This window comes from Muscardinus avellanarius (genome assembly GCF_963383645.1).
Source record: "Muscardinus avellanarius genome assembly, chromosome: 1".
Lineage (NCBI taxonomy): Eukaryota > Metazoa > Chordata > Mammalia > Rodentia > Gliridae > Muscardinus > Muscardinus avellanarius.
The window spans coordinates 102150904-102168312 of record NC_137786.1 but is presented as its reverse complement, the minus strand read 5'-3'; the positions used below and the strand labels follow the sequence as shown (position 1 = coordinate 102168312).

Sequence of the window (17409 nt, the reverse complement as noted above, 5' to 3'; positions counted from 1 at the left end):
GGAAAGGAAAGGGAAGGAACAAAGGAAAGGAGCCCAAACTTTTATTTATCCTTCTCTTCATTCTTTAGTTATCCCCACCCATCCCTCCATTCTCTGTCAACCCCATCTCACCACATCGCTTTGGGTGTGAGTTTGAACTCCCTCTACCGGCAAGAGTTTAGAACTGCATGGAGTCATATACCCTGCCCCACCTCCTGCCTGTCTCGTTCGTTCCTCTGGAGAGACCTTACTAATTCCTTTCCTACTCTAGGGTTGATGAGGTACTGGATATGAAGAGCACACAAGGCTGTTCAGAACACAGGAGGCTTCCGAGGCCTGAGCCCGCACCTCCCCTTCCGCCGAGCACCTATTTGCCTTGCACTCTCACCTCATGCTCAGTTTCCTGGGGTCTCCACTCAGAGCCTCCTACTCCAGCTAATTCACAGAGATGTTGATTTCTGGAACCTTTGGCTGATACTTCAGCTCTGACTGTGGAAGAACGATGTCAAAATGGGGTTGGGAATAAACAGAAAAACAGAGAGAAACAAGGAAGAGACTCAGTGACCAGATATCGACCCACTGTGAGACAAAGATGAGAATTGAGAAGACAGCCCAGAGCTGTGTCCCCAGCCCTCCCCACCCACACTGGCTCATCAGTCAGGCCTCTGCACTGTGAAGAAAGACTTCCTCGCCCCTTCACTCTGCTTGTGTCAGTGCTGAGTTAGGGGGATAGTGCTGATCAGATCTTCAGGCTTAGTGGAGATGTTGGGTCTAGGGTTACCTCCTAGACAGGCCTCCCTTCCCATTCCCCGGGAGGACCCAGCCCAAGGCTCACATCTTCGCCATCACTCCCACTGAATGAGTGCTCTGGCTCCAGCCCCTTCTCAGGGATGCTTCTCTCTTCCTCTGGCATGAGCTCATCCAGCCAGAGGAGTTCCTGTGGTGTGAAGACCCACTCCAGTGCCTTCCGGACCCCCACCAGGCCCAGCAACTGTAGGAACAGAAACAAGCCCAGGGTTGGCAGCAGCCACAGCAGGAGCATTAACAACGGTAACATTTACTGAGTGCTTCCTTTGTACCAGGCATTGAATATTATTTTACTGAATGTTAACATATCCCTATAAGGTAGGTAAAATAATTATTTCCATTGTACAGAGAAAGAAATTGTGGCCCTGAGAGATAAGAACTTCTCAGAGAAGCAGGGCGTGGTGGCACACACTTGTAATCCCAGCATTCGGGAGGTTGAGACCGGAGGATCGCGGTTCGAGGACAGCCTCAGCTACTTAGTGAGGCCCTCTGCAACTCAGTGAGACCTAGTTTCAAAAGAAGGAATAAAAAATAGGACAGGGGGTGTAGCTTGGATGTCGAATGCCCCTGGGTTCCATCCCCAGACTCGCAAAAACAAAAACAAAACAAAACAAAAACTTCTCAGAGATCTGGAACAAGGTAACTAGATTGGTCCTACTGCAGAATCCATGGCTCTAATCTGTTTTGGATTAAGCCACTCTGACTAATAAGTGATAGCATTGCCTTTCTGGGGACCTCAGTTTTCTTCTGCGTTCATAGATTAGCCTAAAGAGACTGGTAAAGGTGGTGAAATGGGTGTCTCAGCACTACCCCATCTATAAGTACCCCTCAGCTATCTTTCTTTATCTGAAGACTTCCAATCAGGAAAAGGTAGAGCAAGTGGAAGAGGGGACAGTCTTCCTCTTGTGGAGTTCTTGGTCACCCTCCCGGGCTCAGAGTCTCGCAGAACCCCTCGGGTCGCGCCAACCCTGCCCAAATCACCATGAGGGGGAAGATGATGGCTGCAGGGGTGGACTTGATGATCCACAGCAGACCCAGGCAGGCCAGCTGGATGGCTGTGAAGAGGTGGACTCTGCTCAGAGGCACGTGCCGCAAGAGCAGCATGTCTGGCTGGTGTTTTGCTGGCATCAACAAGAGCTGCACTCTCTTCATAAACTGGGGGATGAGAGAAAAGGAAAGTGTGCACTTGGGTAGTCAAGAGGATGTCGTTATTAGCTGTCCCGGCCCAGCATGGGGAGTAGAACAGCCTCTTCCCCACCCAGAGCATGGCAGCAGAGTCCCTGTGCCAGGGGAGGCAAGAACACAGGATAGGAGGACTGGCAAACGTAGGCAAGAGGAGTGAGACTGCCAGGTGATTTTAGTAAGCTTACCTGAATGCTGCTAAGTGCAGCCACCCCCATGTACAGGAAGATGCCATAGAGCACTGGCATGGGGATAAACTGGTAAAAAAGAAATAGAGTTGCAAAGGAGTTTGCCTCTGCCAGTGCCCAGATGCCCCACCTTAGGCTCCAAACCCAGCCTTTAGCATCCAAAGCCTTCCCAGGCCTTTCTTTTCCTTTTTATATAAATTCTATTGTTGTCTGCATTTTACAGATGGGGAAATTGAATTCCAGAGAGACTAAGTAACTTGTCTGTTACTTTGCTTACCTCTCCAATCTTTTCTATTACATTCCCTCTGTTCTTTGTCTCTTTTTTGGTCCTGGGGATTAAACTCAAGAGACATTCTACCTCCAAGCTACACCCCAGCCTGATTTCATTTCTTATTTGAAAACAGGGTCTCACTAGGTTGCTGAGAGCCTTTCTAAGTTACCAAGGCTGGCTTTAGACCTGTGATCCTCCTGTCTTAGCTTCCCAAATCCTGGGATTATAAACATGCACCACCATGTGTGGCTACATTTCCTCTGCTCTATGTGCTCCTAGCCTTCTTTCTCCTCTTCCATTTCCCCCTCCTCTCCCCTCCCCTTTCCCCTCCTCCTTTTTTTTTTTTTTTTTTTTTTCAGGTCTGGGGAACCCAGGGGCATTCGACCTCTGAGCTACACCCCCTGCCCTATTTTTTTATTGTTTATTTTTGAAACAGGGTCTCACTAAGTTGCAGAGGACCTCACTGAGTAGCTGAGGCTGTCCCCAAACTGTGATCCTCGGGTCTCAGCCTCCTGAATGCTGGGATTACAAGCCTGTACCAACACAATGGGAGGTTTTGTTTTGTTTTGTTTTGTTTTTTTTACTGGAGATTGAACCCAGTACCTTTCTACCTCTGAGCTACACCCCCAGCCCTAATTAGTTATTTTGATAAGGGATCTCCCTAAGTTTCTGAGGACCTTTCTAAATAGCTGAGGCTGGCCGTGAGCCTGCAATTCTTCTGTCTCAGCCTAAAGAACCAGGATTCAGGCATGTGCCGTCATGCCTGCTCACTGGCCTCTTTTCTTTCCCTCAATATACCAAATTTGTTTTTACCCCTTGAAAAGCCTTTTTCTATGCTATTCTCTCCACCTAAAATGATCTTCTAAGCTGGGCGTGGTGGCACAGGCTTGTAGTTCAGGAGGCTTAGACAGAAGGATCACAGTTTGCAGACAGCCTCAGCTACTTAGTGAGGCCCTTTGAACTCAGTGAGACCCTGTTTCAAAATAAAGAATAAAAATTAAGGCTGGGGATATAGACCAGAGATAGAATGCTCCTGGATTCCATCCCCAGTACCACAAAAAATAAAATGAAATAAATAAAATAAAATTATCTTCCAAATTCCTGCATGACCAGTTCTCTCTCATGGCTCATGACATTCCAGAACAGCCTTCGCTGACCACCCAATCTAACATAACCCCTGAAGCCAGGCATTGTGACACATATCTGTAATCTCACACATACGTGGGAGGCTGACACAGGAGGATCACAGGTTTGTGGCCAGCCTCGGCAACGTAGTGAGGCCCTCAGCAATTTAGTGAAACCCTATATCAAAATAAAAAATAAAATAGGGCTGAGTGAGTGTGTAGCTCAGAGGTAGAATGTCTCTGGTTTGTTTTGTGATACAATCTCTAGTACCACAAAACAAAGAAAGGAAGGAAGGAAGGGATGAATGGAGGGAGGGAAGGAAGGGCCAAGCCTCTGAGCCAGAGGTGGTAAAGCATGCCTAAAAGTAATCCTAGTACTTGGGAGGCTGAGATAGGAGGATTACAGGTTTGAGGACAGCCTCAGAAATATAATGAGTCTTTCAGCAACCTAGCAAGACCCTGCTTCCAAACATAAAATAAAAATAAAAAAGGCTGGTTGTGTAGCTTGGAGGTTCAGTGTTTCTGGGCTCAATCCCAGAACCATAAAAAATAAAATAAAAAATAAAGTAGCCCCTGGGCCTCCTTTTTTAATGTGTCCCTTTTTTTTCTATACCCCCATCCATATTTTTCTTATTTTTGAATCAGGGTCTTGCTAGATTGATGACAGTCTCTCTATTTGCTGAGGCTGTCCTTAACCCTGTTCCCTTTTTATCTTTTATTTTGAAACAGGGTCTCACTAAATCCCTAAGTGTCTCACTAAGTTGCTAAGGCTGGCCTTGAACCTGTGATCCTTCTGTCTCAGCCTCCCAAGTACTGGGATTGCAAGTGTGCATCACTATGCCTGGCTGCCTCCAGAGCTTTTAATCATAATCACCTTATCCTCTTTTATTTTTCATAGGAATTATCACCATCTAGAGTTATCCTATTTTCTTTTTAATTTTCTGGTACTGGGGATTCAATCAGGGGCATTCTTTCTCTAAGCTTGGCATTTTATTTTTTGTACTGGCAATTGAGCCCAGTATCATTCTACTACTGAACTATACCTCAGCCCTTTTTTTATTTTGAATAGGGTCTTACTAAGTTGCTAAGTTTGACCTCAAACCTATGATCCTTCTGTCTAAGCCTCCCAAGTACTGAGATTACAGGCATGCACCACTACACTCAGATCCTTTTTATTTATTATTATTATTTTTTTTTGGCAGTACTGGGATTGAACCCAGGGGCATCCTACCTCTGAGCTACAGCCCTATTTTTTATTCTTTTTACTTTGAAACAAGGTCTCACTAAGTTGCAGAGAGCCTCACTAAGTACCTGAGGCTGGCTGTGAACCTGTGATCCTCCTGTCTCAGCCTCCCAAGTACTGGGATTACAAGCATGCGTCACCACGCCCAGCTTTTATTTCTTATTTTGAGACAGGGAAATTGCTGAGGCTGGTCTTAAATTTGCAATTCTCCTGCTTTAGCTTCCCAGGTAGCTGGAATGATTATAGGCATGTACCATTGTGCCCAGATTCTTACTTTAATTCTTTTTTTTGTGTGTGTGGTACTGAGGGTGGAACCCAGGGACTTTTCTACCTCTGAGCTATACTCCCAGACCTATTTTATACTTTATTTGGAAACCGGGTCTCACTAAGTTGCTGAGAGCCTCACTAAGTAGCTGAGGCTGGCTTTGAACCTGTGCGATCCTCCTGTCTCAGCCTCCCAAGCACCGGGATTATAAGCGTGCACCACCACGCTCAGCTTACTTTAATTTTTTAAGATCTGTCTCTTCTTATCAGACCACAAGGATGGAGACATGACCTCTTTTGATCACCACCATATCCCAGTACCTGGAACAGTGTTTGGCGTCTGGTTTCTGAGAGTCGCCGACTTAGTAAGTGGCTCATCCAGTTCATCTGGCTCTTTCTACTGAATCACTCTCACTCAGCTGCCATCATCTTTCCCTAACATCCAGTCTGTTGTCATTCTTCCAGCCAACGGTGACTCTAGTTTCACATTCTCCATGCCCACCTTGACTGTTTTCCTATGTTCACTTGTTGAACCTTCCTGCTCCTGTTACATGGGGTGTGTGTGTGTGTGTGTGTGTGTGTGTGTGTGTTGTTTCATGAGCCTTTTCAATGCTCCCTCGCCTCGCTTCTCCCAGCTGCCTAGCAGAGTGCAGGGCACAGCAGATGTCCCATAAACCTCTAGTGAGGGAGATGTGACAGTCAAGCCTTAGTCTCAGCCTCCTTGGGAGGCAGGAAAAAGGTAGCATTTGGCCTGTAGGCGATGTAGTACACCCACACCCAGCTTCAGAAAGCTGTAGGATAAGAGACTGGGTTTTCAGATGTATGTGAGAAACTGGCTCTCTTGGTGGGGCTTGTAAGTTACTTGTTTTTTGTTTTTTTGGTACTAGGAATGGAACCCAGGGGCATTCTACCTCTGAGCTACACCCTCCCTGCCCAATTTTTTATTCTTTATTTTGATACAGAGTCTCACTAAGCTGCAGAAGGCCTCACTAAGTAGCTGAGATTGGCTGCAAACCTGCAATTCTCCTGTCTCAGCCTCCCAAGTACTGGGATTGCAAGCGTGCACCACCACACCCAGCTTTCATTTATTTTTTTAATTTTGAAACAGGATCTCACTAAATTGCTGAGGGTGACAACAAACCCTCTAACCTCCTGTCTCACTGTCCCAAGTCCTGGGATTACAAGCACGCGCCACCATGCCTAGCTGTAAATACTTCTTTAACCTTCAGGTTTCTCATTTAAAGTCTCTCAGGGTTAATGGAGGATTAAACAGGACTAGGAATGGAAAAATATATGGTACCTGCCAAACAGTAAGTATTCAACCAGTGCCAGCTCTTTTTATTTATTTTTTTTTTTTCAGTACTGGAGATGGAACCCAGGGGCATTCTACCTCTGAGCTACACCTCCAGCTCTATGTTTTTACTCTTTATTTTGAAACAGGGTCTCACTGAGTTGCAAAAGGCCTCATTAAGTAGATGAGGCTGTCCTTGAACCATTATCCTCCTGTCTCAGCCTCTCAAATGCTGAAATTACAAGCATGTGCCACCAAGACCGGCTAGCTCTTCTTATACTTTTTTTTTTTTTTTTTTTGAGTGGTATTGGAAATTGAACCCGGGGCATTCTAACACTAAGATACACCCCCAGCCTCATTTTATTTATTTATTTATTTATTTATTTATTTTTCTTTAGTACTGAGGATTGAACTCAGAGGCATTTTACCTCTGAGCTACACCCCAGCCCTAATTTTTATTTTATTATTTTTATTTTATTTATTTATTTATTTATTTTGCGGTACTAGGGATTGAACCTAGGGGCATTCTACCTCTGAGTTACACGCCCATCCCAATTTTTTATTTTTTATTTTGATACAGGGTCTCACTAAGTAGCTAAGACTGGCCTCAGACCTGCAATCCTCCTGTCTCAGCCTCCCAAATACTGAGATTACAAGCATGCACCCCCATACCCAGCTTTAATTTTATTCTTTATTTTGAAACAGAGTCTCATTAAATTGCAGTGGGCCTCACTAAGTTGTTGAGGTTGGATTTGAACCTATCCTGTCTCAACCCCCCAAGTACTGGGATTATAGGTTGTGCCACCAACACTTGGCTTATATACACTATTATTACCACACTGACCCTGATCCTGGCCTTTTTGAAAGAGGTACCTTGAGCACAGGTGCCAGGAAGATGGAGGCGCCTGTAAGGATGAACACCACCAGGCCTGTCAGCCTCTGCTCCCTGCCGGGGAGAAGGAGGAGTTAGCTGGGGAATAAGGAAGTACCCGGGTGCTCAGGGTAGAGATCCAGACCAAATACTAGTACAGACCCTGGCAGCTAGAGAAAAATAAAGGGATCCTCCAGTAGGTTACCTGGCAGAGTTGGGGTTTAGCTTGATGAAGAAAATTGGTGGGCAGGAAGTGGCAAAACATTTTAACATGCCAGGCGTGATGGCGCACGCTTGTAATCCCCGCGCTTGGGAGGCTGAGACAGGAGGATCGCACAGGTGCCAAGCCAGCCTCAGCTACTGAGTGAGGCTCTCAGCAACTTAGTGAGACCCTGTTTCCAAATAAAATATAAAATAGGTCTGGGAGTATAGCCCGGAGGTAGAAAGCCTCTGGGTTCCACCCCAGTACCACCAAAAAAAAAAAAAAAAAAAAAAAAAAAAAAAAAAAATTAACATGAGGTCACCAGGCCTCACCAGCAATTCAAATTCTTGGTTGCTCTTTTTTTTTTTTCAGTACTGGGAACTGAACCCAGAGTCATTCCACCTCTGAGCTATACCCCAACCCTATTTTATTTTTTGTTTTGAAATAGTGTCTTGCTAGGTTGCTGAGGTTGTCCTCTAACCTTCAAACCTCCTGTCTCAGCCTCCCAAGTACTGGGATTTCAGGTAGGTACCACCTTGCCCTGCCAGGCTAAAAGAGCCTTTTTTTTTTTTTTTTTTTTTTTTTTTTTTAATGTGGTGCTAGGGATCGAACTTGGGTCCTTGTACCACTGAGCTATATCCCCAGCCCAAAATTTTTATATTGCCATAAAGACTTACATTTCACAATTTATAAAGTTGATTTCATATAATGGAGGCAGATTGTGTTTCCAATAGTTACAGAATTATTTGTGTAATGGGTTCCTTTGTAACATCAATCATGTAGTCTACATTGAGTAGGAATTTTTGTTTGTTTTTTGTTTTGCAGGTCTGGGGATAGAACCCAGGGGCATTTGACCTCCGAGCTACACCCCCTGCCCAATTTTTTTGAAACAGGGTCTCACTGAGTTGCAGAGGGCCTCACTAAGTAGCTGAGGCTGTCTGGGAACCGCGATCCTCCGGTCTCAGCCTCCCAAATGCTCTGAGTAGGAATTATTAAGTAACACCTTACCCTCCACTTCAGCCCTGGCTGCTTCTACTGGAGACCCTTCCCAGTCCCCATGGCTGAGTGGAGAGGGTCTGACTTACTCATCACTCAGCCCAGAAGTCACCAATTTACCCCATTGCAATGCTCATGGGGCACAGGCTTAGAATTTAAGCTGCCTAAATAACTCTGCCACATACCTCTGCCCCACCCAGCTGCCCACCCTGCACTTTGGCCCCCTGAATACTGGCCTCACCTGATGCCCAGGAAGCTGGGAGCCTCCCCAGGGGCACAAGCTCTGCTCTCTCTCCGAAGACTGTCCATGTGGGCCAGGGAGATGACAGTAGCGGAGACATACCAGGGCAGCCCAAGCACTGATGTGAGCAGCATTAGCACAGCCACACAGAAGAGGTCCAGGTGGAAGCCAGCTCCCTTCTGCAGGTGGTGACAAGGGGCAGGGAGAGGAAGGTCATGCAATCCTGGGCCCTATTTCCTCCCAGGTGGAAGACTGAGGGAGGCTGGACCCCGCCATGAAACTTCTGTCTCCCTTGGAACGGGGCCTTACCCGAAGTCTATATTCTGTGCGGTTGAGGATGACTGCTGTGATTTGCTGGTCCATGAAGATGAGGATAGACAGCAGCAGGGCAGGCAGCGTGGCTGCCACACTCAGCCACCAGGGGTTGCCTCCAAAAGGTGACACCAGCCAGCCACGCCCCGGGAGCGTGGGCTGGAGGAGGAAATTCCATGGACAGGTGGGAAAGAATGTCCCAAGAGGACCTCACCTGTACACCCCAGCCTTAGCATTCTTGCACAGCCTATCACTTTCCCCAAGACACTGGATTCTAGGTGAGAACAGTGGTGTGTGTGTGTGTGTGTGTGTGTGTGTGTGTGTGTGTGTGTGTGTACAACTGGTTCAATTATCCCTATACCTTAAAAGGACAGAAGGAGGGACACCAGCCTGGCTGGATCCAGGGCCTCTGGACTTTGGTTCTCAGGGTCCCTCTCTCCCTGGAAAAAAAGGAGTTGATGAATGAAGGCTGCCTGCTCTTCTTGGTACAGTATGCAGAGCTCTCCTCGCTAGGCATGCCCTTATCCTGGGTGGAGCGAGTCAGGCTGGGACTTGCCCAGATCTGAAGCAGGGGCGGGGCGGGTCAGAGCTGGGTGTGACTGCGTCTGTTCTGATTATTGGCGTCTGTGTGGAGGTGGGGCCCACATTGCTGCCCAGGGTTCTGAGCCACTGAGGCTGTCCCAGCTTTTCCCATCATGGAAAGCTGGGGGAGGTCTCCAAATGTGTGGGCAGAGTCTAGGAATCAGTGTTAAGCCTGGTCCTGCACACTGGGGAGGAAGCTCCAGCTCTACTAGATCAGAGCAGGCAATGAGAGGTCTGCAAAGAGGACAGTGTGGAGTAGTGGGGTGGGCAGGGACGTGCCACGGGTAGGGAGAAAGCCGCGTGTGTGGTGCACGCCTGTGGAGGATGGCAGGTTTGAAATCAGCCTCAGCAACTAGCGAGACTCCCAGCAACCTACCAAGACCCTGTCTGAAAACAAAATAAAAAGAGCTGGGGGTGTAGCTCAGAGGTAAAAAGCCCCCTGGGTTCAATCCCCAATATATAAAAAAAAAGAAAAAGCTGGGAGTGTAGCTCAGAGGTAGAAAGCCCCTGGGTTCAAGCCCCAGTACAACACACACACACACACACACACACACACACACACACACACACAGAAATTGAAATTGTGGCTCAGAAATGAGCAATAACTTGCATAATGCACTGTTAGGACAAGGCAGAACTGGAGCTAAAACCCACGCTGGCTGCCCAGAATCCATCCTCCTAGCCCTACCCTGTAAGAACACATACTGAGGAAAGTGCTCACTTATTTATCTGCTACAGTACCACTTTTTTTTTTTTTTTCCGGTACTGGGGATGGAACCAGGGGCATTCTACCTCTGAGCTACACCCCCAACCCTATTTTTATTCTTTATTTTATTTTGAAACAGGGTCTCACTGAGTTGTAAAGGGCCTCACTAAGTAGCCGAGGCTTTCTGAGAATTGCAATCCTCCTGACTCAGCCTCCCAAATGCTGGGATTACAAGCGTGTGCCACCACACTCAGCTTTACGGTACCACATTTAACCCTCTTGGCAACTCTGTGAGGCCATTATTAATACTATTTCTATTTTATCAGTGAGAAAAGAATCTCATAGGAGAAATGCAGGATTTATGCATCTTGCTCCTCCAGGGTTTAAAGACCCTGCTTTCCCCTGAGCCCCCTATCCCCCCAGCTCTCACCTGAAACTCCCTAGGCACCACGAGCTTCGGTGTGGCCAGGCCCAGGAAGGCATCGAGGCCACAGCCCAGCAAGATGGCGAGGACCGAGGAGAAGTCACTGAGCGCTTTGCGCACCTGGCCACACAGTGGATACTCAGTCAGGTTCAGGCAAACTACCACTCCCTTCCTCCCACCCCCTTTCACATCCACAGACAGGACCCAAGGCCAGGAGCAGGCCTCTCCCACAAAAAGAAAGGTGGTACTCACCACAGAGGGGAAGAAGTGGCTGGTCTTTACATGTTTGAGGGCCATGGCAAAGAGGAAAGAGGTGAGAAAGAGGAGGAGGGAGAAGAGGGTGATGTCTGGGACAGTATGACAGGCAGGGCCACGAGGATGGCCTCCCTGCCGGGCACACTCAGCTGGAGGCAGCAAGGATGCATTCACCAGACCTAGGTCCTGTGTGGGGGTAGTGGGGGTGGTTATGAGCATCACAGTAATTAGGCTATTCTGGGCCACCTCAAGGAAAGGGGGACCCACAAAGAGACATCAAGGACATCAGACAGAAGGTCTTGGCCATAGAAGATAGCCAAGCCTCCATGACCTGTGCGGGTTTCCCTAGATCACGAGCGGGAAGAGCAGAGAACCACTGACTTCTGGCTGCCACCCCTTCTTTCCCAGGCCCTCACCATACTTAAGATGTCATCTCTGTCTTTGGGCTTCGTCTTTGTCCAGTGAGTCTCATTTCCTGGAAAGGAGAGAGAACCTTCTCCAGCCCCACAGGATCCTAATCTGATTCCAGCTCCAGCAGAGTTCTGAGTTCTGACTCCTCTGTCTGCTGACTCCATCACTACCGACTGTGTGCTCCTTGGGACCCTGCCTCCTACCCTCACCCGCCAAAAGTCTCTACCCAGCTGTATCCCTGGTGCTGAGCATAGGACAGGGCCATAACAGTTGCTCAAATGTTGGCTGAATGCATGAGCTGGTCACAATTCTGCTTCTACCAGGGCAGGCAAGAATTGGTCTTATTGGTGCCTAGCACAGAGTCTACCACATGTTAAAGGATGTTTCTTTCTTTCTTTCTTTTTTTTTTTTTGGTGGTACTGAGGGTGGAACCCAGAGGCTTTCTACCTCTGGGCTATACTCCCAGACCTTTTTTAAAATATTTTATTTGGAAACAGGGTCTCACTAAGTTGCTGAAAGCCTCACTAAGTAGCTGAGGCTGGCTTTGAACCCGTGCGATCCTCCTGTCTCAGCCTCCCAAGCGCGGGGATTACAAGCCTGCACCACCACGCCCGGCTGTTAAAGGACATTTCTTCCCTTCTTCTGGTGTTGCCTTCCACATGGAGGACTCTGTCTGGTCAGTCTCTCACCCAAGAGAAGAGCCATGACTTATTTTCTTGGTGCATATGGGAAAGAAAGCTGAGCAATACTAGCCGCTATTTCTTCCTCCTCCTCCTCCTCTTCCTCCTCCTCCTCCTCCTCTTCCTCCTCCTCTTCTTCCTCTTCCTCCTCCTCCTCCTTCTTGTCTCTCTCTCTCTCTCTCTCTCTTTCTCTGGAGTAAGCTGCATGCCCTATTGGTGTATCTAGTTCTGCTCCTCTGGCCAAGACAATTCCTGTCCAGTATTGCCATGACTAGGTGAGCAATCTAATTTCAGCTTCATTGTTAGGAAGCCCATTCACCCATAGGTATGACCCATGTTCTTCTATAAGTGTTATCAGAAATAAAGAGAATATTGGGCTTTGTATTCTTATTTCTCAGTTGATTCAGAACCATATAGGTGAAGAATGCTGCTGGTTATTGGGTAAGTGCTCAGCTTTATACGTAATTAACCAGGGGGAACCCGTCACTTCCCACACCCTTCCCTGACTGGCCCACAGCCCTGTTTCCCTCACCCACCTTCTGGACTTGGGTACTGGCAGAAGCAGCCATAGGCAGGGGACCCGGGCCTTTGGATGGGATAGGCACGGGTCAAGTGCAGCATTTTTCCCAGAGCATCATAGATAAAGATGAGGCTGATGAGGGCACAGAAACCTTCCTCGGTGAAACGGGTGAAGTAGCGCACCAGTACACTAGCCTCTGTGGCCACTAGCACCAGGCAAAAGGTTGCCACCCAGATGCCTACCCACAGGCGAAAGGGCAGGTAGTCCAGGCTGTAATCTCTGTGGGGGTGAGATAAGTGGCTGCCAGTTCTCACCCTCTCCTGCTGAGCTAGCCAGGACCAGGCATGGTGCGACTAGCCAGGCTGCTGAGGTGGAGGGTTCTCCTACCTGCTGAAAGAGAAGAGCAGGCGCTCGAAGACCAGCACTGGCCCCGTGCTGCTGAGGATGGTGAGGGGCTGGCCTGCCATCAGGCAGAAGGCAGCTCCAGCCACCGCTGTGCCCAGGAAACTTTCCAGCACTCCCTGGAAGATGACAGGGGCTCAGCGCAGGATCCTGGAGTCCTTCACACAAGAGCCCAAACTTCGGGGAAGCCACCTAAACCCACTCATAATCCCAGGAGAAGGACGCAGCAGGCCAGACATCAAAGCCGGTGCCAACCCCCAACCCCACAAACCCCACCCACCTGGGCACCTTCCGTGGCATCTCCCAATAGGCCCCCGAAAGTGATGGCGTTAGTGATGGTGGCCAGATAAATGTAGAGCACAGCTGATAAACACTGGGGGTGCAGGGCGTCCAAGAAATCGCTTGGGTACCACGGGGCCTTCCGGCGCACGTCCTGGATAAAGCCCCCAAACAGCCTCCCACCCGTGGGCTGTCAGTGATCCAGGTCCCAGCAGCCCTCGCCAGCATCCCAGCTACTTTTCCTGTGACCAGGTGAACCCCTCCCGCAGTGGGCACACACCTGGGTCCCTATGACTCTTCCCCTCCACAGGCCCCCCAGTCCCTGTTCCCACCCAGCTCGTCTCACCGGCCGGTCCGCTGCAGCTCCGCACTGGGCGCGTGCGGCCCCCGGCGGTGCTGGTCCTCTGCGGGGGCCCGACGCGGGCCGGAGAGGCCGGCGAGCTCACCGGGTTGCGAGGGGAACCTAAGGAGAAGGGAAGCCCAGGTTGGCCTAGGTCTCCGCCCTCGCCGCGACCTGGCCCCGCGCCGGTGGCGCTCTGCCCCCTGGCGGCTGCTGTCTCTGCGGCGAGGGGCTGAGATGCGAACAAAAAGGTAACCGGTCCTGCCCTGCCCAGTGAAAACCAGGCCAGGCCAGGGCAAGGTTCAGATTTCATAGCGAGAGACTCTGTCAGCCTGACTCCAGACCTGAAGACAGGACCTGGCACCTCCTCCGTGATGGATCCCGACCCACCACTGCTTGTGCGGAAGAATCTATGGAATGATGGCCCCCGGGTACCTTTTGTACTGAGAGGGCAGACGTTTGGGCGGGGGAATCCGGGCTGTCGGGTCCCACCGCCCTGGTGGAAGCACAGTCACCCGCTCTAGGAAGGCATCCAGCGCTGCCAGAAGGTCATGATGGTTGCTGACCCGACGAGCCGACCACTGGAATTGCTGGGTTTACGGGCACAGAATGGGCAGTAAATGCTGATTTAGACTATTTCTCTTTTTCTTTCCTTCTTTCCTTCTTTCCTTCTTTCTTTCTTTCTTTTTTTTTTTTTTTTTTTTCAGTACCAAGGATGGAACCCAGGGGCATTCTACCTCTGAGCTACACCCCCTGCCCTATTTTGTATTCTTTATTTTAAAACAGGGTCTCACTAAGTTGCTGAGGGCCTCACTAAGTAGCTGAAGCTATCCTCAAACGGCGATCCTTTTGAAATCTCAGCCTCCAGAATGCTGGGATTACAAGCATGCGCCACCACGCCCGGCTCTGATATTTTTTAAAAATTCTTTTTATTTTGAAACAGAGTCTCACTGAGTTGCAAAGGGCCTCTCTAAGTAGCTGAGACTGGCTTCCAACCCGATCCTCCTGTCTCAGCCTCCCAAATGCTGGGATTATAAGTGTGGGCCATCACGCCCAGCTTTGTGTGCATTTTCACTTGTATGTTTCTCAAACTAGACACACACAAGTCACATAGGTAGATAAGTTACTCAGACAACCAGTCCTGCACGCATGCATGTATTCATTCAGCGATACTGAGTGCCCACTGGGCCAGTAGTGGGGTTATGCTGATAACCATGGAAATGTCAGTCCCCATACTACAGACACAAAGTCACACTTTGCCTCACTACTGTACTTGAACACACATGCTTGTGCACATACTCAAATATGCACACAAGCCTATGTGAGCATTCACATAGGCCCGCCCGCTCAGCTCACCGGGTCACTAAGGAGGACAGCTGCAGCCCGGCCGATCTCGTGGTAGCCCCTTCCCAGCATAGGGGGGCCCAGGAGGAGGCAGAAAAACCTGAAGAAGGAATTGAGCCCAGAGAGAGTCAAGACCCCTTTCCCATAGGGCAGCCCTGCCCACCGCCACTCAGCTCTGACCTCCCCGCCACCTCCCTACACTCTTGTGCACAGCTGCTCTGCAGTGCCGATGCTGTCACCTTCCCTCACCCCTGTGTACCCGCATACATGAGAATTGGGTCCAGAGACCCCCACACCCCTCCCCAGTAAAGGCCCTTCCTCTGGGTTCCAGGACCCCTGGCCCCCTCTCAGTAGCCTCACCTGCTGGGGAGGGCCACCTCAGTAAGTGGTCCCAGCACCACCGGATCCCGCAGGCGCACAAAGGCTCCCAGAGGCTGTGCCAGGAAGCCTAGCTCGCCAGCCAGCACCGCTGCGGCCTCAGCCCCTGGAGGCAGCTTCTGTCTCAGGGAGTTCTGACGCTGGATGGCACAGAGTGCGTATGAGAGGTTATTTGGAGGGGGATTTGGCAGGACTCAAATGATGAGGGGGTCCTGTGGAAGGTGGGTCTGTCCCCTCTCCCAACCCTGCCCAAGAAAGGGCCACAGACCTGTTCGTTCAGGGGGACGTCCTCATCATGAGGAACCTTTCTTCGGTGAGTAGATCCTACAAAACAGGTGACACAGTGAGCACCAGAACAAGCTCTGGGAGCAGATCCTCCAGGCACCTGGCCAGCTTTGCCACTGGTGAATGGTGGCCACCTGGAACATATTCTCCCCTCTCTGAATCTGTTTCCTTATCACCAAAATGGAGGTAATTGTGGTACTACCCGACAGAGTGACTGTGAAGATTCAATAAGATCCTGTGCATGTAAAGTACATCCCTTTACAGAGCTCTGACTGTTACGCCCTTACCCCTGCCCCATTTTTCTCCCCTAAACATTATTACCAACTTCCTCTCGCCCATGAGTCTAGGTTGAAGTCTGAGCCAAGCCTAAGACACTCCTAGCTCAGGAAAGTGCAGGGAACATCTTGGATCTTTCCACCCCAGAGTCTTGATCCTGAGCCAAAGAAAGGGTTTCTTACCCCAGCAAGGCCTGCTACCTGCGGTCGGGATGTGATGCTGGGGTCTCTGCAGCAGTAAGGCCTGCAGCTGCCCTCTCAGCTCTGGGCTCAGCGACTCCACCCTGATCACCTGCTCTGAAAAACAGACATGGGGCTTGAGCTTCTTCTTGAGAGTGCCCCGTCCCACCACTCATCCCCTCGCCTCTGCCCAGGCGCTCCCCCCTGCTAGGAATCCATCCTGCTTTTCCAATTTCATTTTGTGGCAAGGATGGACAGTCCCTACACTGGAGTGGAGTGGTTCCAGAAGATTCTAAGATTTGGAGGGAAATGGCATGTCTACCCAGACTCTCCCTGCAAAGGCTACCCGCCTACCCACGAGCTCCAGGAGGCTCTGAGCTGGACAGTCCAGCAGCACGAGGCCCTCGGCCAGCAGGCTACGGAGCTTCTGGAGGCTGGACAGTGGCAGGGTGGGCACGTGGGGGGCACTCCAGCGGCCTGCCCCCATTTCTAGCTTCTCCTCAAACAGCACCCACCTGTGGTGGAGGGAGTAAACAGCGTTACTGGGGGAACCTCTTCTATATCCAGGGGCAGGGACACAGGAGTCAGAGAAGATAGGGCAATGGGGGAGTCTTGGGCTCAGTTGGACAGAGTATGTCCCTCCTTGGGCAGCTACCCCTCATCTTGGGAATTGGGGGACTCAAAACTAGACTGCAACGGAAGCTGAGTATCATTGAAGGCAGAACACAGAGAGGAAAAATCCTAATTTGGAGTGAGGAGACTCCCCATTAGAGGGCTGGGAGGTCATGGAAGAGGCCCCAGCTGGGGAAGGGGAGGGACTTTGTAGAACTAGCCTGGGTCCTACTCACCTGCCTGTCTCTCTCCACTCCAAGGCCTGGGGCCAGCCCAGCAGCTCATTCAGCTGAATGAAGAGCAGAGGGTCCTTGGACCCCCCCAGGTTTCTGCTCTCTGTGTCTGAGGGGCCATCAGGGCTGGAGCCAGGTCCTAGGCTGCTGTCCATTTCCCCTGCAGGAACATTCTCATGAGCATCGGAGGCTTCAAAGTCTTCATGGCCTGGCATTCTCATCTTGGTGAAGCCTGCACAGAATCTCAGGAGCAGTGCAGTTCTAGGGGCCCCTGGCTGGCTGTATTTATAATGTACCTCTCACTGTAGCCCAACACAAACAGAGCAAGACTTGCTGAGTCCGGAGTAGACCAGGTCCTATCTCCTCCCCTACTTGCTTTCCTATCCTGAGAGTGTTGGTAAGTAGCCTCTTCAGAAACATTCAACCCGTGGCCAAAGTATATGTGTGCATTTCCTGTGGGGTCAGGTCTGATCCAATTGTGTTTTGTGTAAATAAACAGGAGTAGATGGCTGGCCTTGTCTGAGTGCTGATA

General features: G+C 50.0%; 1 protein-coding gene across 1 annotated transcript; it reads right to left on the bottom strand.

Annotated features, from left to right (window-relative positions):
- Positions 1 to 414: 414 nt before the first annotated feature.
- On the bottom strand, positions 415 to 17098 carry SLC4A9 (solute carrier family 4 member 9; the record flags this gene model as incomplete). The annotated part of the gene is made up of 21 exons (XM_080713149.1): positions 415 to 468; positions 815 to 970; positions 1768 to 1941; positions 2157 to 2225; positions 7223 to 7295; positions 8660 to 8838; positions 8969 to 9130; positions 10690 to 10803; positions 10936 to 11124; positions 11355 to 11413; positions 12566 to 12828; positions 12937 to 13070; positions 13232 to 13406; positions 13577 to 13693; positions 14006 to 14160; positions 14927 to 15014; positions 15275 to 15432; positions 15561 to 15616; positions 16036 to 16149; positions 16387 to 16547; positions 16881 to 17098. The coding sequence occupies 21 exons, from the start codon at positions 17096 to 17098 to the stop codon at positions 415 to 417; spliced, it is 2868 nt and encodes a 955-aa protein (XP_080569275.1).
- Positions 17099 to 17409: the final 311 nt, after the last annotated feature.